Source organism: Larimichthys crocea, chromosome XXII (assembly GCF_000972845.2).
Source record: "Larimichthys crocea isolate SSNF chromosome XXII, L_crocea_2.0, whole genome shotgun sequence".
Lineage (NCBI taxonomy): Eukaryota > Metazoa > Chordata > Actinopteri > Sciaenidae > Larimichthys > Larimichthys crocea.
This window is the reverse complement of record NC_040032.1, coordinates 4157759-4179566: the sequence shown is the minus strand read 5'-3', so window position 1 is coordinate 4179566 and position 21808 is coordinate 4157759. Positions and strand designations below refer to the sequence as shown.

General features: G+C 39.6%; 1 protein-coding gene across 3 annotated transcripts in view; it reads right to left on the bottom strand.

The window, feature by feature from the left end:
- Positions 1-21808, bottom strand: part of stk32a (serine/threonine kinase 32A) — a 62824-nt gene that overhangs the window by 12694 nt on the left and 28322 nt on the right. For all 3 annotated transcript variants that reach the window (XM_010729342.3, XM_019264540.2, XM_019264539.2), the window contains 5 exons: positions 14673-14710; positions 8756-8845; positions 6477-6580; positions 4075-4191; positions 225-350 (listed from right to left, as the gene is read on the bottom strand). In XM_010729342.3, the coding sequence (XP_010727644.1) occupies positions 225-350; positions 4075-4191; positions 6477-6580; positions 8756-8845; positions 14673-14710 (475 nt within the window). The remainder of the gene's footprint in view (positions 1-224; positions 351-4074; positions 4192-6476; positions 6581-8755; positions 8846-14672; positions 14711-21808) is intronic.

Below are 21808 nucleotides of genomic sequence, written 5' to 3'. Positions count from 1 at the left end.
AGATGGCATGCTCATCATGTTAGTTGTTCATTCTTGTAGGTACTTGTCATTTTGTTTTTTAAGAAGTAGATGACACTGCATTTTTGCCAGTGTTTAGGGATTGTGGAAGTGTATTGTATCTTATCGGTAACACAGTGTAGCAAGACATTGTCAGAAGCACACTCTATTCTACTCAGATATGAGCATTTTGTTGGGTAACATACTGAGACAGTTCTAATACTCACATTGGGAATAAAGCCTGGAGGTAGCTGTTTGCTGAGCACAGCATCCCAGTTGACATCTGACATGTAGTCCAGATCCTGTAGCTCTGCTAGACAGGAAATGCGCTTCTGGACATCTATGCACAGCAACTGAAAGAGATGAAAGGATTAGAGTAAGAACAATTGTCCACAGGGAGGCACGGCTGAAAAGTTACAGGCGGAGTCCCACTGAGACACAAGCACATGTCTGCCCTGAAGGATATGTCTGAGAATGAGGATACAGGGACAAAAAGGTTGAGGGTGGAGGGTACTGAGGATGGAGGGAAAGGGATATAATGAGTGACAGAGGAAAATGAAATCGAGATGCATATTGGAGTGCGGTGAGGAGAATTCAAGAGGTTGTGAGGGATGAAAGACAAATGCTGTATATCGAGCATGCAGTTCTCCACTTACATTCTCACTTTCTTTACATCGCTCTCTCTCTCGTGCTCCTACACACACACACACATACACTCTTCCTTTCACTCCCACGTACACACACGTTTATGCAACTGGAATGCCAATGAGGTACAAGGAGTCTGAGCACGAAGCAATGCAACAGTTTGACTGCAGTGGATCACTGCCAAGACAAAACCCAAACGCTACAGCAACAGCATATCTGTTAGCTTTGCAAATGGCTTAATTGCAGCACGAGCAATCGATGTTTGACAGTTAATTATGGGTAGACACTTAAGATTTAGGAATATGCTCATTACATTAAATGAGAAAACATGTACGTCTCATTTATTGTAATTGAGGATATGAAGTCTTGTTTTTTCAGTGCCATGGTGTGTGCTGCTCTGTGTATTTGCTTGTGAGTTTGTATTGACATTATATCTTAGATTTCTTTACCGATGCACTTTACCGATCCTTTTTTGAATACTGATTGCACTTGATTATTATAATTCTAAAGCTGCAATGAACACTGTATGCTTTTCATGGACAAATAAGGAGCTAAGTAGGGGTGCAACAATGAAATTGACCCCCTAGTTAAGATTCTGTAGATGCATTTTGTTCGCATAATTTAAGTGTTGGTGTGAGGTTTGAATAATTGTCTTCCCAGAGGAAATAAATTCAAACCGATGAGCAAAATCCAAACTATCTCCTGCAATGTAGCAAAGATCTTTGCCTCTCTTGTTCATTATGAATTTATGAAACTTATTAAAATCAACTAACAAGTGCATTAAAGTTTATGACAGTATTGTAGCATTAGAGTTCACTTTGGCCACCGGAAATCATTGATGTGAGAAGTTGGCAAGGGCAGGTTTAAATTAATCACCACAGTCCATTCCAAGAAACACGTGCCGTACAACATGACACTCTCACCCACACACATTCCAAAGAGATTTAAGGTCCTGAACAATGGTACTGGCCAATATTAGATTGAATGGACATGACGTCACTGTACACTGAAGATGCCAATGTGAGTTCACATTAGGAAAAACATTCAGTGAGCAAAGACAAACCATACAAAGCAATACTTTCTGGTATTAACCAAGTGGTTTCCAAAAAAAAGATGGTATGTAATCAGGGACGTCACTAGGTTTAAGAAACTGGGGTGGCTTAGCCCATAGAGGAGAAAAGTTATTGCGCGCGCCGAAAATTCATAATACTTTAAAAAAATTTAAAATAAGATGTCTTTCACAAATTGTCGATACAAGCAATACTTCACCTATACTGAGATGAAAGATAAGAATGTATATGTGAAGTGCAGATTGTTGCTGGGGGAAAACGTTTATCCACGTCTGTTACCAGTAACGAGTTATTTCTACAACAGAGTAATTACGTTACTAACGCAGGTACTTTTTTGGAGGAGTAACTAGTAACTATGGCTAAAGAAAATGGAAAAAAAATCCCAATATACATTATTCGACCCGCCCCAGCCCGCCCCGCCAATAAAGTGGAACATTCTCTACCCGCACCGTCCTGCCCCGCGGGCGGACCGCGGGTGCCCGCGGTTTCGGGCCGGCCCGCGCATCACTAGTGTGGAGTCGAATCTTGGGAGTTCGCCCCGGAGAAACTACTTTGGCCCTGGAGAAGACGGATCTCCCCTGTGTTTCCCGACCACGGTCAGGAAACGAATAGCGGGAATGGTTAACAGAAGTCATCTCAATTAGCTAGCAGCAGCTAGGAACTTTCCGAGCTGGCCAGCTGGGATTCAAACACGGAACATTTTGGGTTATTAATTACATGGAACTTTTCTGCTGTTAGCTAAGTGTTACTACCAGCAGTGATGAATGCTTACTTTCTTGAAAAAGGCTCTAATGTCCATCCTTCACCTATGCGTTCGCGCTCTGCTCTTGCCGCTGTGAGGTTCGGCTCTGTGTACTTCAGAGGTAAACACGCAAGCGGCAGTGAGCAGGGTCGCATGGAAAACATGGACTGCAATTTCAGTGATGTGGGCGTTCTCTATATGAAAAAGTGGAATGGATTGTATAATGACGCACTGAAGGGGCTCTCTCTACCGTACCCGATGAAATGAGATTTATGATCATATTTAAGTGAATAATGAAGTAATATGATAAAGTTTATATGATTATTGGTTTAAACTCATATTCTGGCCACTTTGTATTGCATAAATAGGCATTTTTTTGTGAGAAAAAAAATAAATAAATAAAAATAATAATAAAACACCACCAAATTATTTAGGGGGGCTTGAGAATATTTTAGGGGGGCTGAAGCCCCCCTAAAATAGGCCTAGTGACGCCACTGTATGTAATGTGATAATATGCAAAACACTGAATCCCTATAGTTTGTAAAATCAACACAAAATAACAACAAGACAACTTGTCAAATGTTGAAACTGAGAAATGTTTTTGTTTTTGGAAAGGGATATGCCCAATTTGAATTTGATGCCAGAAACACGTTTCAGAAAAAGTTGTGAGTCTGTCTGTTGCATCAGCTCTTCTTTTAACAACACTCTGTAAGCATCTGGGAACTAGACCAGACCAACTGCAACTGCAACTGGAATATTTTCCAATTCTTGCTTGATTGTTGGATTTCAGGTGCTCAACAATTCTGGATCTCCTTTGTCATATTTCATAATGCACCAAAAACTTTCCACAAGTGACAGGTCAGGACTGCAGGCAGGTCAGTTTAGCACCTGAAATCTTTTACTACGGAGCCATGCTGTTGAAATATCTGCACAGTGTGGTTTGATGCTGTCTGTCAACCCTAAAAAAGACTATGTCTATCTAAGAATATGTTGCACCAAAACCTGTATATTTTGTCGTGTTTTTGGTACCTTCACAAATGTGCAGGTTAGCCATCATGCACTAATGCACTCCCATACATCATAGATGCTGGCTTTTGAACTGGGCACTTATAACAAGCTGAATGGACCCTCTCCTCTTGGACTTTCAACTTGCATTTGTGGATGCAGTGATGAGCAGAGATTTCTTCTGATCCACTGAATCCACTGAATATTTGCCATCACGGTCTTTCAGAGTGGTGAACCCCTTTCCATGTTTACTGTACTTCACAAAGACTCAACCTCTCTGGGATACTCTGTGTATACTTAAGCATGTCAATAAAATCTTGCCAGTCAAAGTAATTATTAGATGTTCTGAACTTTTTTGGAAATAAGGTTGCAAGATAGCCTCCTCCAAAAATTGCAGAAATGTCTAATCCAGGCCAGACATGAAGAGATCTAGAGTTACATCCTCAAGTGTCGATTCCAATGGCTTACTTTTTCCAAGATATTTATATTCCTCACAGTGTTTTGCCATTGCTGGTTTGTTTTGTAACCGAGTGAAGGTGAGGGAGGTAGTATTGTGTGAAAAGGGGAAATAAATCCTACCGCATACTGTTCGTTATGCATGTCCCACTTTTTTACCTTTCTCAGAAGAGACTTCATCTCCAATGACCAGGCTGCTGGGTAGGTGGGAAGGACTTTGTGGAAGGTCTGAAGGATCTCATTAGCTGGTGTACTAGATCTCATCACATATGGTCTCTGAAAGGAGGAGAGGAGACAATATATTACAGACAACTTGTATTCACAGTCATGCACTGCCTGGAGGAGTTTCTCTGATAAAGTATGTGTCTTAAAGTTTGCTCTGCAGTTGGCCCTCTCCACTCCCTCGTTCCTCCTCTCCTTGTGCTCACCTTCTGTGAACCCATTTCCTGCTCTGATGAGGACAAATGACAAATGAAAAGGGACTATTCTCAAAACACAGCTTAAACTCTGCCATGTAGTGTGAGAGGAATTTCTATGGGTCAGAAAATAAGGGAAAGCCCGTTGAGAGTTCTTCACATCAGTCCTTCTCTTACCCTTCGGAATTGGAGAATAACCGTGATTAGACACAGCTAGATTAGGCTGGTTGGAGGTGTGACCATTACCTTTCTCCCAGGTTCCCAGATTGTTTGTTCACAGAGTAACATATTTATGAATGGGCACACTTTTAATGCAGTTCATGCTTTGTCTAATAAGTAAAAAGAGTAAAAAGAAACAGAATAGATGGGAAGAGAAATGGGAGCGACTTGCAACCCAGGTGGATGCCTTGCCATGCTTCATTTTTATTATAGGCTCTTTTAGATGCATGATATCAGTGATATTCCCGTTCTGCAGATGTTCCCCAGACAGGGTGCACATAAGGTGTCAGATAACCAGTAATATATTCTTTTGGAGTCAGATGTTCAGAAGCAAGAAATTGGCTCATGTAACACAATATACTTTTTTTTTTTTTTAGAAATATATCATGAGGTCTCTGGGGTCATCTAATTTAGAGATAAACAGAGGCTGGAGGCGGAGAAACCAAGTGACAGTGATGGATTAATGGTTCTAGAGAGATGCTGAGCTGCCTGGATCTTTACCTGCAACCAATGGTCACGCCCAGCAGCAAAGCAGGTTAGTGAGAGGAGTTAAATGGTCTGAGCAAAGCATGAATGAAGTAAAATGGTCTTGGAGCATAAGAAAAAGATAAGATGAAGTAAAGGCTAAGAAGCGATAGAAAAGGTGCCCAGAGCTTGATAATAGTGAGCTAGCTCTCTATTTTCAACAGCCAAATAATTCTGCACATCCAACAGGGCAGTTTTTTACCGCCCCGAGACTGATTTATGCTTTATAGGCGGTGTTGAAATGTGGCAGTCAAAGGAAGGTGTAAAAGAAAGTCCCTAGGAGACAGACGGATGAAGTGTAAATGAATTGACTGGGAAAAGGCGAGGCTGGTTTGCAGAGAGAGGGGTGAAAGAAAGTTTAGGAGAGGGTTTATGACGTGGATTATACTGGAACTTCCAAAAAAAAAAAAGGAAGATAATGAAAGAAGAACTTTAGGTAATATCTTGGCATGTAAGTGTGTGCTCAGCAGTCCTCTTCTGAATGAGTTAAGGTTAAAAGTACTTGAAAATCAGAGGACACAGTGTTGAGGTAAGAGAGAATACTTTGGGTATTTTGGTGCAGATAGGATGCTGTTTTAAGGTCAGAGGAAGGACAAAACCTGTTTATTTTTATTAAGGGTAAAGAAGGTTTAAAATAAAGCACAGGGGAGGACTAAGGATATTTCAGTTGGAGTAAGATGTAACTCTGGGCTTAAAAAGCAGGCTGAATGCATTTTAGAAAGTGTAATGGAAAGTGATTAGGTGAGAAAGCTGTCAACAGTTTTATGAGGAAAGGTGAGAGCCAGAGTGTCGAAATGTCTAAAAGAGAAATTGATTTTAGGATCCCTTCTTTACAGCTGCAGATCAGTTTCAGGTGTTCTTGGTCCTTGTCAGCATAGACAAAGGTTACTGTAGTTCATGCAATCATCATCCTGAAATATGAGAGGAAATTCTGCAGCTGCAGTGAGAGTCCACAATGAACAGACTGCTGTCCCCTCTAAGACTGTTATGTTTATGTGACATTATGTCCAGGGTTTATTTCCATGACATCAGAATTAAACTTGTCCAGATGCGACCCACACAAAATTAAATCATTTATATTTTAAAAATCAATTCCAATTATATGGCTCCGGAAATAACTAATTATATTTTCTCCCGCAGCTATTTGTCTCACACCATGACTAAACATCTTCCCCTGTAAGGTCAGCTTAAATGTAAAATTCAATTATAGCTTCACCCCCCGCGCCCCCCTCCTTTTGTGTTATGAAAGCTGAGAACTTGCTTTATGTCTGCTTTCCTTCTGACAGGACTTTTCTAGAACACTCTTGTTAGATGTCACATTGACTGCAGTAAAGTGTGCCAGGCCAATGGTGACGTGAGTGGAGATGTGGACATGGTGATGGTGCTGTGTGCATGTGTTACCTGTCCTCTTACTAGCTCATAGGCTGTGATGCCCAGAGACCACCAGTCAACAGAGAAAGAGTAGCCGGGGTGAGAACCCTCGAAGGTCTGAAAAAGCTCAGGAGCTGAAAGACAGAAAAATATTGTGTAACAAAATGAAATGGAGGTACGGTGTGTGATACCACTTATGTCTTTACTAGGTCAAACTTCGACATGTTTGTCTACCTTGATCCCTGACATTTTGGTCAGTTTATTTGAACTTTTCAGACAATGTATACACAGCATGTATTGCTTCGTCTATCAAAGCCATGTCTTTTTGTAATTCATACATATGCCTTTGTTATGTAAATATTCCATAATATCTATATTTAGACATAGAGCAGCAGGACTGTTGCATAAGGAGGTAACTCAATATTTGTCATTGCATTGTGACGCATTTTTAAAACTTATTTTGCTGTTAAAACTGTAATTAATGGCCATCATCAGCACATGAGACACTCTCTTATCCTCACAAATATTCTCATTTTTTATTAATTTTGCTGCTTATTTTCCATGCAGCTACCATGAATCAAAACTGAAATAATAATGAGAGAGTAGATGTTGAAAGTATTCCAGAAATGTTACCCAGTCAGACTGTGACTGTAGGTGCTTATTCATCATGAGGCCAACATGTAAAATTGCCATCACGTAGCAAGTTAAACGTTTATTATAGGCTTATGAAAAACAATAACACATGCTGTAAAACTCGTTGTAACCTCTGAACTTTGAGAAACTAACAGCAGATCATAAACAGCCAGTTTTCACACCTAACTGTTGAGTTTTTGTTGATAGATGTGATAGAAAAACAAATAGTAATTATTAGAATCTAATCTGAAGACAATGTAGCATCATAATATCTTCATAATAGATAACTGACTAAACTTCTTTTGGCTCTTCTGGGTGGGATGAGCTATCTAAAGCCTTAAATTGTTTTCTTCTCTCCTGTGGAAGTCAATAATCTATTCTAGGGAAATGATTGTTCAGCTGTAATCTTGTTTAAAATGGTCAAGATGAATTTCCATCACTCATCACCAAGTGTACCATTCCCCATTTGATTCTTTCTATTTGTATTACACTGTCAAAATGAGGATGGAGAGAAACACACCATACACTCAGGAACACGCACACACACACACACACACACACACACACCCCAACACCCTCCTCCTCTTCCCCGTTACGGCAGGTTTGCTCTGCTCTCATGCAGAGGAGGAAAAAGTGTAGTTAATCTACTGAAGCCTCTGAAAGAGTGGGTGTTTCTTCTTCCCGGAGTACCCATGAATTATCTATTACACCAGAGTATTCGCCTGATATCTAGTCACACATGGTCACAAGATCATTCTTCATCATGAAAACACACTTTATATGGATTAAAAACAAAAAACAAAAACTGGGGCGCACACACTAAATCACGTGCTGCCTTGTCAACTGAAACGAGCTACTATCTTATCTCCCAGAAGCTGAATACACATTGACCTGATCACTACTGTGCTAATGAGTCATGAGGAGAACGACTGCAGCGGTGCTGTAAAGGATAAGTCTTGCTTCCTAAAGGCAGTATTGCTTACTTTAAAATAGTACTCTTGAGTTTTGGGCTCACGTATCAAAATCAAACAAATAAGGCTCAAAAATATACTTAATATACATAAACTGAGTCACCATGTTATATTCATCAGAGCTAATTATTCATAGTTTAAATGCCTTCTAGGCATAATTTATGTATTAAACTCTCTTAAGCTTTCAACGTCCTACCATGTATTTGTCAATAACTGCTCACTTATGTTTAGCTGTATTATGTTCCTGACTATGGGGCAGCTAATACAGTACTGACAAAAGTCAAGCTCTGTGAACTTGGGCCGAGTACCCCTTAATCCATCTCTCATCATTCATTCCTTCATTAACGATTTAATTATCCAATCATAAATAAATCAACCATTGAGTTGTTTTTTTTAAACCTACAAAGCTAGATGAATCTATTGGTTGTATGTGTTGGGTGTTGGCACTTGCTTTCTCACATTCAGTGGTGAATCAACACAGATAAACAAAAGCTGCTTTCTAAAGCATTACCAAACTCATCCATTTGGTGTCCTTCAGACTTTGGATTAGCAAACAAACTTGATCTGTTGACTATATAGATGTTATGTTGCATGATTTCTATAAATTTAATATCATAGCTTCAAACCATCTCCTCTGGCTTCTGTTTTATGTCACCATTGTTAAAGTTTCCTTGTGAAGCACCGGTTAAAAGTGTATTCTCTTACCCATGTATGGCTTGGTCCCAGCGATGGACGTTGCTTTTAGGTCATCTTTTACAATTGCTGCGATGTTGAAGTCTGTTAGATGGACGTGCCCTGTTGAACAGAGAGATTATGAGTATGTTTGAACTGTATGAATCCAAAAGTGACCAAAAGAGCTCTGTTTACACCACCAGTATTCACAGTAACTGTTTCCCTTTAAAGTTTAAGCTTTTGGGAATTAAATTCCCCCACATCTTCTACATAGCAGGTATCCTATTTTGTATGCTGCTTATGAGAGAGTTAGATATGCAAAAATGAAGATCAAAAGAATTTTAATATACAAAATAATCCACTAAAATAATGCCTTTTCCTTTAAGCATTTTTGTGATAGTAATGCTCTTACATTGATATTATTATTATTATTAAAAGGCATCAGATGCAAAGTAACTGCAGCTTTATTGATAAAATGTGTGCGATGGTATTGTGACTGAGCTGAGAGAGCGTCCAAAGTGTTTTAGTGGCAACCAAAGTCAAACCATTGACCTGTATCTGACTGTGCTGCAAGATGGCCCATAGTCTTTGCCATGCACACTGAGCACACACTAATGAGCTGAATATATATGTGAGTGAGTGTGTCATACCGGCTGAGAGAGCAAGACAGAGAGCTAGTGAGTTTTTGCCGCAGAGTGATTGTTTGGGTGAATGGTTGCCCCTGGTTAACCCCAGAAAACACATACAGTAAGACCACACATAAAACCTGCATAACCATACCATATGCATGTTTTTTTAATAACACACATAAACACAACCAGATAACTAAAAAATCTGAGCTTCAAAGATAAGAGAGTACTGTACAAGTACCCACCTCCTATTTGTCACTGCATTATAACTGCAGTATAACACATTTTCTTCTGTCTACCTTTTTCTTGTTCCTCCATAAACCCAGTAGGTTTGTTCTGCTTCCTGCTCTCACTACTTTACCCCTCTGTGTCCTTTTACAGTTTGAAATATGCTCACATACTGTATTCAAAGCTGTGGTGCATGAGCGTAGCTGTGAGGTGAAGCACAGAGGGGAGATTGGGTGGTGCTTTGCCGATACAAAATGAACACTGTTAATGCAGTCTGAAGACCGTGACAAAGGTGCAGCAGGACTGAAACATTACTTTAGACTTCAAATGGAGAGTGGAGCTTCTTTATTGTTTTCATATTTTATGAAGCCTCCTGTCTCTGTCACATCCTTATCTCCCTTTTTTCTTTCTTTTCTGCCTTCACCTCTCTCAGCTTTGCAGAAGACAGATTTAGGACAGGAGTTTTACACAGTAGCCAGAGGGAAGACACAGACAATCATCATTAAAAGCGTTGGGTCAAAAGTGTCTAGTAGAAAGTTTTTTAACCAAAATGTCATTCTGAGGTCACCTCGGCAGCTTCAAAGATGTCACAGTTAGCAAAAGGGAGATTAAAAGATGAAGTATGATGCAGTTTTCAAATCATGAAAAGGTACAGTACATTGCTTTTGGGCAACAGAACACTGGCGTCTGTGGATTACTTGGGTACAGTGAATGGATGTACTAAAGCTAAAGTTTGGGTCCATTGTTAGTGAATCAAAAGTGGATCCCAGGATGCGGAGTGCTTTCGTTTTAAAGTACCATTACGTGACTAGCAGGACTCTGCTTGTTGCTTGTTACAGAAAGGAGGCTAATCAGTGTCTGTAGCATAGTGTGTATGTTCTGGTTATTGTTACATATGTTGTACTGTAAAAAAACAAAACAACAGTCTTTTATAGGTATGATTATGACTGAATTGACTGTTCCAAAGCTTATAACGTTATTATATTCATTCCTTAATTACAGTTCCTGGGTTTTTTTAAGCCACTGTTGCTCTATTTTTGAGATGGCCACTTCAGTCATTCTGATCAGATATAAGCACTAAATAAAGAGAATGAACATCAAATTGGATTTGTTAAAATAATACATGTAGTTCAACGTATAGTAGTATTCCCCTAAATTAAAATAAAATCTATATTTGTGTGAGATTAACCCCTGTATGTCTCCAGTCAAACTGTTCCCTGCCTGTCAGTGTTAAATGTGTGGTGGCTGAATAATGGTTTAGCAGGTCTCCTGGTGGCTTAGTTATCTAACATGTTTCACTGAGATTACCGCCACAACTGTCTGTTGGTCTGATCCTGGGGTTATGTCACACTGCTGCATATCACTTCTATTTTTAATTTCTCTTTGCTCTCTGCTATCTCAAAACACCGCCGAAACTGATGACAACTCAGTAACATATACTGTATGGTACATACACAAATGAGTTTTGTCCCATCGTGAATTTTATGTGGGCAATTTAAGTATCCACGCTTTGGACTTTTGAACAGTTCATATAGAAGCTTTATGTAACATGACTCAAACTACATCGACCTGCTTCACAAAGTAGGAGGAATCACGCCACAGCTGAAGTTCAGCGCTCTGGAAACGTACCTGTTATTTACTTTCCTGTTTGTCCTTTATTTCATACCAATGCATTTCCTCTCTTTGTCGTTAGTTCCAAATGTTTTAGACCATGGCATCTGTCCATGTCGCTTTAATCATACAGCAATAAAAACTTTGGCCTGACTCAACTTTTGTCAAATCAGTGATATAGTGTCATCCAGTAAAGTTTGCCTTGGCCATTAAAATGAAGGGTTTCTGTAAGTGCAAGTCCAGCGGGCCTAAGTTGAGCCCCTAACTATCTTAAGCACTGGGGGGTTTTAATGGATTTTTAGGAGGTTTGGAACTGGAGTGCAGTACAGCGTCAAGATGCTTTGAACAATAGAATGGAGGTTTTTCTACTAGTGTACTGCAGGTTCAGCAGGCCAAAGTTGACCGCCCGCTGAACCTAAGCATGGGGGGAATTTGTTAACCTATTTTTTTTTTACCTATTTTTAAGTTACAGTGGATATAATGTTTGGAAAGCTTACCAACGATGTCTGTTGGTTAAAATGTAAACACACTTTAGTTTGTCCTTTACGTTAAACGCTTGACGTTACCAGCTATCACGAATAAGTTACCTATCAACCTTACCCACCTAGCTAAACAGTGAGTAACAGAAATACTTCCTCTGTGACATTTAAGGATAATGTCAAGAAGGAAAGGTAAAAGCCAATATATTGAAAAGCTGATGAGCAAGAGACTGCTAACAGGTAGCTGTGGGTTCCCATTTTCAATAGCAATTTATTTTTGAACACCATTAACTGATCTATTATTGTTGAACTAATAAAAACCAGAACATGGACTGTAGTAATGAGTTGTTCAGGTTTTACTCACGCACATTCTCTGACTCACTGGAGACAGATGTCATTTTAACTACCTTTTCAATGACATGCAGTATGTGCCTGAACACTAATGTGGAGCTTGATTTAGATATCATGATGAACGAAAGGCACTTGAGTTGCTAAATCATAATGATGATTAGCACTTCCGTTCCCAATTATGCCAATGAAGCCATCAGTTGTTGAATTTAATGAATGCAATACATTCTATGGGGACATGCTTGGCTTTACATAACATTTAACACATACAGAGAGAGAGAGAGAGAGAGAGAGAAAGAACGCATCAGTTGTCCAGTGGAAATCATAGTAACAAAGCTGCCTTTCTCTTTCTCCTCCTCTTTATCTCTGGTCTGTGCATACCCCCTTGTCTCTTTTGTCTACCCTGTTTGACAGACCTTTATTTCCAGAAATGTAGGCTCATCACTTTCCTCCTCCTTGTCTCGTTTTTGTGGCTCTCTCTGTCTTTCTTTGTCTGCTTCCAGTTTGTAGCGACAGCAGGGCTGCCGCCCCCTATATCTGTTCGGCTCACTGAAGCAGCTGCCCAGTGCCCTCTGAGATCTCAGTCCTTTTGTGGGTGTGTGCGTCTGCGAAGGTGTGTGCACTATACAAATGTATATGGACAGTCTAGGTCTAGGACTGCTTAGTTCCACTTATGAAAAATCCCAAAGATTTAGGGGGCTCTATTTACAAAATATCATAGAAATTGAATATAATATTCATAACTATGTTTTTATTAGTGTATATTCAGCTGAGAATAAGAATTGTTATGTTTTTGTTACCTGAGAATGAGCCCTTTATATCTACAAATACTGTGGATCCTCTTCCACAGAGTCTGCAATGTTAACCTGCCAGGTTTCTACTGTCCCAGAATTGACACCGCAGCTACTATAGTTTGTCCTTCACAATAGGAAGGAGACGGTGAGGTGACTGGGTTCCAACCAGCAACTACACTGCTGGATCCTACACACTGGTCCTTTAATGCTAATTCATAGTATAGTTAATTATTAATTGACACAAACATCAGAATATTGCATACCTAAAAGTTTATAAATACAAGTACTACACAACATGATCATGTTTCAACATTTTCAAGGAACTGCAACACAGCTGAAACACTTCCTGTAAATATAGATTTGAGATGATTTCCGTTCTGTTATTCACATCTCCTGATTCTCGGGACAAGTAGCATGTCCTTCATTCTATAAGCCAGGGCCACAAGAGCATAGGTCCTATGCAGCATCCTCTTTCTGTCTCTCTCTAGTTCAGCGTGCAAACTATGTAATGTAAATGTAAAGGTCAATCTCAAACAATCTTAAATAAGTGGTCTACATATTCAGGGTTCTGTATTGTCAGCTCCATCACTTGAACTAGGTGTGAGCTTATGACATGGCTCATAGGTTGAGTCAGTTTGAGTATATAACCTAATGGATTATCATGCATATTAAGCGCTTATGTATGGTTCATCATACGTAAGAAGTGACCTGTTTTGTTATTATTAAAGCATGTAGTGATGGGAACAGACATTCTGCAAAAGCTTCCTTTTTTGAGAGTTAGCTAAGAGAATCAGTATCCCTCTCATCATTAGTATGAGTAGCTGGTTAGCTTAGCTTAGCACAAAGACTGTTTTTAACACTCACTAATTAACGTGTGATATCTCGTGCAACAAAGTGTAAGAATGACAAGGCCCATGAAGACATTGTTTTTCCAGTCTGATGTGGAAAAAACCTGACTTGAGACCTTATCCTCAACCTTATCCAGCACCTGTGGGATAAACTATAACACCAACTGCGAGCCAGGCCTTATCACCTGGTTGCTTGGGAGCAAATCCCTGCAGCATATTAATGCCCATGGTTCTGTCTTAAAGTAGAATGTTATAGTACTTTGTACATGTGCCTGCCTGTAAAAACCTGTCTATCTTGAGAAGTCTATAATTCTCTATGATGGATCATAATATGAAGTACTTTAATGTTCCTCTTAATTAACATACTTGTGAAGAAATGTACAGTCTCTCCTTACATGGCGTTGATTTAGAATTGTTCTTGTTCCTCCCTGACATATACTGTACACACGCTGTTCTCTCTGGCTCTTTTGTCATTGTATGTGTGAGCTTGTGTGTCTGTCTATTTGTGTGAAATTGAAATGGACGGTAAAGCCCATGATGAAACTTAATCAATCATTCAGAACAGGATTTTTCTTTGGAGACAGGGTGCATGATGACTAACACCCTGTCCTCCACACGCCTATCACATCCCTCTGTCTTATTTCGTCATAGAGTTCAGAGAGAGAAAACACCATAGATGTCCAGTGCCTGACCCAACAAAGACTGGACAAATAATAAAAATTCACTCTTTTCCTATATTGCACTTGTTAAAATAAGGTATGAGGTCTTTTCCTTCTTCATGTTGCAAGGCAACGATCATTATACCTGCCTCTGAGCCTTTGAACTTCTTTCATCTGTGCAGATGTGATCCCAGAAGTTGAAGGTTTGGTCAAATCCTTACTCAGAAGCAGTTAAGTCTTGGGTTTGGGGTATTGAATCAAACCATGTGAGTGAGTCCAGTTTCTGGACTTTGAATACTACCCCCTCTCATCCGTATGAATGAATTAAAAATGTAACAAGAGAAGGGATCTTACCATGCTCATCCAGTAGTATGTTGTCAGGTTTGATGTCTCTGGAAGGAAAAACACAAATAATAGTTTGATGTAGTGGTTAAATCAGCATACATTTGTATTTGCATGTAGTTCTTAATTTGCAGTATTGCTTGGAGAACAAGCAGTCGTGGAATTTGAAAAATAAGGCTTTAAGGGGAATACAGTCTTCAGACAGAAATAGTGTTTGTGAAAACCTTGGTAATCCAACACCAACTCCAAGAAGCCCGGTGATTAGTACCACAGGGATAATAGGCAGCTGGCCTTCATTCTGCTCTCTTCAATTCACTGTAGAATTTGCTGATTTTTAACTTTTTACTTAAAAGGCACACATTTTTATTTGAAGACATTTTGTCACGACTCAGAACACGATTTTACTAACTATTTACCCTGTGTACCTGCTTCTGCACCATGTAACTCTGTGGAACTCTTTTATGGAGAAAATCTTTTCTGGTTTTCTCTCTGATGTCCTGCACCTGCTCCTCCTCAACTCTCTGTGATTTACAGAGTTTCCTGTTGGACAGTAAAGTAAATTGCTGTGAACTATAGCTGCTGTTAGCTAATGTTAGATCTGTCTGTTAGCCAGGCTGCCCGGACCTTAAACTCAGAGACACACAACAGGCCGTGAGCTGCGCTTCATGCTGTTGGACTAGTAAGTAATATTAGCTGGCTGCTATGTCTGGTGTTGCACTTTCTTGATGATTGGCTGTTGGCAAAGTTGTCATTCGGTTGATTTATTTGCTGAGGAACCAGCTTACAAAATGTCAATGACACTAGAGATCTTCTGAAGTTAAAGTAAGAGGTAGAAAATGCTGACTTCTCCACACATGTACTGTATCATACCTAAAACCTATATGCAACTTTTTACTTGAAATTATAATGACCCCATTTGACCATCGACCAGGAATCGATGAACATGGCTACAAAATGTAGTGACATGTCTGGCCTGAGTCTCCCCAGGCTCATCTCATCCTCACACATTTGGTTCTGTGAGGTCCAGAGTTTAAAGTAGTAATCTACAAGATCTAAATATCTTGAAATATTAAGCACACATGGATTTCACATTTCGACACTCTTCCCACAGTTTACCTGCAAATAAAACAGTGTGGGTGGTACTCTGATGTTTTATTTACTGCTGGTGACGTTTCTGTAGGTGGCACTCTCCTCTTTTTCCGCCCTGCCAGGGAGGTTACATTGCTCATATTCCAGTTCCTGCTCTGCTTATTCTAAACAAACTACTGTTGAAATTCTGTTGAATATACAGTAGGCTCACTCACTGTTGAATCATTTCACTTGAGTGAATGATGGAAATGGACATACAATAGAACTCTTTAAAATGCCACTCTGCTTTACCTCTGTGTACCGGGTGTGTGACTAAAACAAATGAATACGTAATACTTAGAATGGACAGCAGGTTAAGCTGTGGGAGTAACTGAGACACCTGAGAGGAGGAACAGATGTACACTGAGGCATTTACTTGTGGAGTCCTGGCTTCTGCTTGTTTCTCACCCTTTGTTTTCTGTTTTTCTCCCATTTTCAAGCAGGTGTTTGTCTTTCTGCACCTATTCTTTTATTTTTCTTTGACACAACATGAAACCAAATGGCATCCAGAAGCAACACGGTTATTCTGAATTATTCTGGAAGCTGAATCTATTCTTGGAAACAGAAAAATAAAAGTTGTGTTGAAACTGGTGCAGTTTTATTCCAGATGTAGATTTTATGAGGAAAATAGATTACATAAAATATATAGTACACAGGAAAAGTTATGCTTATACCCAACTGGGTACTAAAGGTATGGTACTAAAATAATATCACATTGTTTTAGGGTATTTCCACAATAATGATATTCTTGACAGTATGACACAATACTGAAAAATATTTTTGGTGTAGAACTCACAATAGCTGTTGAGCTCTGCTTGCCAGATTTGTGTCTCCCCTCATATTCAGCTGGGTGCTCCAGCATGAGGTGGTGAAATGACTTTTCTCTTTATTGTTACAGTCTTCTTTAAATAACTTCATAGAAATGCCAGTCTTTTTTGCTTTTGTCATAGAAAACTGATTCTTTGTAGTCACATAGGAAATAGTTATAGTAGTTTTAGCTAGAAAAATGATTCATTAGTCAATCCAGAATGTGTTTTGATGCACTGTACATGTATATCAGTATTTTTACATTTGCATTTAACATACAGCTACTCATGTATTTTTGTTGTTCTGATTACGCACATTTGTGCAACACACTAGTGATAAATACACTAGTGATGTTATATTAGATACTCTATACTGTATCAAAACCATAGAAAGAGAATTAGTAGAAAAGAGACAGATTTGACAGGTTTTAACTTGTTATACAGACATAAAGACACCAGTAACAATATCAAGGTCCCTGGCGACAATCATCCACTTCAAAGAACAGTTCAGTGCCCAGTGCCGTCCCTCTTGGCCATTTATTTTAATTCAAAGCAACACAGTTCTCTTCTTTCTTCTCAATTTCACTGATCTTCATCTGTCCTTGACACTGTCAACTTTCCCTTTCTTTCATAATCCAACAATGTGCCACTAAGACTAGTCATAACAGCATAAATGTGCTAACTTTCTTTTTGCATTTCACCTTGTCTGCCCCCTCAGACACAGAAACATAGACTGACACACATGTGAGTTAGTGTTGGACCTTCCTGATTTCAATTAACATCCTCTCTTAAAGACACGTGAGTGTGTCTTTCATCAGTCCATTTCTTAACGTGTGTAGCTGCAGACTAAAAAAAGTGGAAGGGTACAGTGTGTTCTCAGCTTCTCTCTGTTCTCACATCTCTGGAACATATCCCCACTGCTCTAAAAATGCTTTGAACTGGAGAAACGATATTCAATATTCAGCGCCCTTCTCGAATGTTTCGTTTGTGCTTGACGTTCAGATGCAGCATTGGTTTTTTTAGAATCGGCGCACCCTGAAATTGACATCAACATTACAGTATGAGGACGTTTGAGAAGCACCTATTGCATGTGCATTAGCACGGATGGTGATGATGAAGCCGAGATCTGGTGTGTTTTTATCCTGACTCAATTTGTCAAGGAGATTTCATTAGGTGACTCCTATGGCACCTACAACATTTGACCAAGTAGAAGAGGCAACATTTTCAGTTTGTTGTAATAGAGTTGGAGCATGGACCATGGAGATTTTGAGGGAGCAAATTGGTCAAAAGTACTACACTAGGGACCAAAGGACATTGAGACATTCATGTATTTTGTTGAATTACTACAGCATGGAGACACTTTAACACACACACATTCACATTTTTGTGGCGGTCTCCGCTCACTGTGCATCTTCAGTGTTAAGACACCGAATGTCTCCTCTAATTGAGTCTACTGCCCTGTCGGAAGCCAGCAATGTTTAGCACATCAAAGGCCACGCTGACCTGTGTTTTGTGTGTGCGTGCGTGTGCACGTGTGTTTTCTGCGGCGCACTCTTGGAGACAAAGGACAACCTGTAGCACGGAGCTCAGCTCTTCGTGGATCGTATGGCATGGGGCCCAGGTGGGGGGTAAAAGAAAGGTCAACTATGTAACCCTTAATTAGCTGACATTTGCCTCAAAGACTGGCAGACTGGCACTAGGGGAGGTAGGAGGGGCATGTGTTGCTGTTAAAAAAGCAGGCTGTGAGTGAGAACGAGGAAGCCTCTTTTTATTTCTCTCTCTCTCTCTCTTTTTTTTTATGGCTGCCATTGTGAAACCACAGGAGAAGGTGGGGGCTCAAGAGATAAAGCAAAGCAGCAAGGCTCATTAGGAGGTGGCGCGTGGTAAAAGCCAATGATGATGATGGCCATGACTGACCTGTTACTATGACAGCAGACATTAAAAAGCAAACCTACACCTGTTTTAGCATCTATTCACATTTTTAAAAAGGTTTATGGACCGGAGCTGTACTGGCACAACATTAATAAGGCTGCAGCTGAAGCAATGGAGAATGACAGGACAGTGTATGTGACTGAGACGCTTGTACATTTGCCTCGTAGTGTAGTTCAACACTGGGGTGGGATCAGGATAAACAAGAAATATAAAGTTACTGCTCTCCACATCTGACTGAGTAGGGACTCTTGTTGCTGAGCGGGGCACCTGTTAATGCCGAATTCGGCAAGTTTAGATTTGTCCACAGACGAGAGACATCTGAACATGTGAAACGCTCTGTGATGGATAATACATGGATGATAGAATATTTGTGACCCACCAGCAATAAGAAACCTTTTGCTTTCTAGCATTGTTAATTGGTTGTGTTGGTTATTTACCCTGAGGTAGAACATATCCAAACAAAAAAGAGAAAAAAGAGAGCGTGACATCTTCGTTCAACTTGCAAAGCAATTAGACACAAGTGGAGACTCAATCATCCAGTGGTGTTGTGCTTATATCCCGAATGAATAAATAAGTGTTATGTTACAAGATAAAAAATAATTACTTGTATTTAAAACCAAAACCTAAAAATTGTATTACTATTCTCAGACATGCATAATGGGCTCAGCCCTGTATAAATTGCACTAAAAATTGTCAATATTCTATAAACAGAGACTTATGAAGCCTATTCTTACGACTACAGTCAATACACAGTTTCTCAGTTGCATTCAATTTAATGATCCATGAATTTATTTCTATTTTCCTTTCATAGAAGCTGGCATGAAATAATTACCCAGCAATTACCAACTAAAGTCTTTCTATCAAAAATAGTTATAATAATAAAGTAGGTCAGACGACTCTGTAATGGGGATGTCTGGGGAAAGAGCTGTTCTAATATTCACAGGAATCTTTATTTTCCCTGACTCGGCTAGAAACTTGCAGTGTGCATTGGATGTAGTTACTTGCTGTCTGTTTCTATAGTTAAAGGAAATGCTCGAGTTGTTACCTGTGTATTTCCGTTTTGTGTGTATCTATTGGCATAGATAACCGCTATGCAGCATTTATTAGTGCTAAGAAACAGATGGGTCTGTTTCTGCCCCGGTCACACCAGTGCTGTGTGAAGACGGAACTGCTTGGCTAGGTGACACCTCAACCATCTGCAAGCGTTTACCACTTTGAACGGACTGCTCTCAGAGATAACACAACAAAAAGATGCATGCGATGAAAGAGGTACACTGTCAGATGAAATGCCAAGGGAAAAAATATATTGGGAAATATTTGAATAACTAACTTGTAGGAGTGTGTGACAACGTGGGCGCTTCGATTTGAACAAAGTGTATAACTCAAGCTTCTAAACCTGCAGCGTGTAGTGGTGATCACCAAAATATGAGGTAGCAATTTGCAGTCATCAGTCATTCTTTGTCATTGCAGCCGCGCATGAAATTGTGGCTCTTTTAGCTGCACATTTTCCTGTCTAGATTTTTCTTTTTTACCTGACAGTAGAAAGTGAAAAAAACATTATGATAATTGAAAGTGTTTAAGATGCCAATTGACAGCTCAGTATGAATGACTTGCCCCCCCAGACGGGAGGAGATATAAAGTATAAAAATATATAAAGATAAATTCTGAGAGGGGTAAAGAGTAAACAGGATGAATTGCGAGAAAGGGTTTATTACATTGCATTTATTGAATGAAAGAGATAAAGGGAAAAGCGGCAGTATAGACAATTTAAAAGAAAAGGGAATGCATAGTGCTGTTCTTTCCAGACAAATTGATGCAAATAAAGTGGAGAGCCATTGAGACTGTTTGGACTAAGGAGAAAGAGGGGAGGAGAAAAAGAGAGCTATGGGTAAATTAATAGAGAGGCAGAGAGCACATAGACCAAATTGTGCAAGTAGGATAAAGGGATCGAAGTGAGCGATAGTAAAAAAAAGAAGAGAGTTAAAATTTGGGAGGAAGGAGTGAGGCAGAGGGCCAGGAGAGCTCGGCGCAAGCTGATCCCCTCGGCTTTTCTCTCGGTTGACTGACCCTACAAGCTATTACCAGGATCTAATGGCCTCATTACAGCCTGCTATCAGAGGCAGAGGGGTAACTGAACCCTGTACCTGGTCATACAATACTGCACTGATACTGGAGTGGGCCAACACACCTGAGAAAAAGAGACTTATACACACACACACACACACACACACACACGCACACACTGAAATCATTCCCGGAGTTTACGAAAGCACACATATGTCCCCACGCATATGCATTATATTATTATGCAGGTATGGTATTTAGGTTATAGTATCTGAAATTTGTCAATACCAAAACTTTTTCAATAGCTTGTTTGAGAGGTATGTAAATGTAAAACGGTTTTCCACAAAACATAAATATATATTTTTTTTATTTAACAAAATAAGTATTCTCAAATGTTTTATTTAAATCAGCAACAATCTGATATAAAAAAAAATATTCAAACTAGATTACAAATCTTACCAGACATTCAATGCCAGCCATTATCAATTTATAAAATTATTGAATCTATTCATTGAATAATTGCTAAGAGTGAAAAATCCAAGGTTTTGATAATCAAATGGATTTTTTATTTATTTAGTGGATTTCAACTTTTAATTCCATTTTCAAAAAAAATCTGTAGCTGCTTCAGTGAAATTGGTGCTACTTGGTTTTCTGGGCTCAGATTGTAGGTACTTTAATCAGAGGCTCTTTCATGGCTCTGCTGCTTTGGTAGCTCTCTTCTCCACTCCAGAATAAAAGCACAGCGCTGTTTGAGATTGTGCCTCTCCCTCTCTGTCACAAAGGAGAGTGGAGGAGCTCTGGAAGACCCAGAAAGCCCACAGCTAAGCCACATCACAAACCCCATACAAGCGATACACACATGAACATGGCAATGCACAGTTTTTACACGGGAATATGCACACGGTGTCAGAATCCCTCAGTTCTAAGTTCCCACGCCTACCAGTCATCGAAAAGCGAGTCAGACAGCTGCTGCCTTTGAACAGAAATCGAAACACTAGACTAGACCCACAGAGGCTAACAGCTCCACCCCAGCAAACTGCTGTGTTCTGTTAAAGAACAGAAGCTCTGACAAGTGTGAGAACAGCACAGGTGTACACGTGTGTCAGTCACTGTGTTTGTGTACATGGATTAACAGTGTGTGTGTATATGACAGTAGCAACTGAGAGATGTTCATTCCTTATTCATTAACACATACTGAGTGCGTCTGGTTGACGAAAG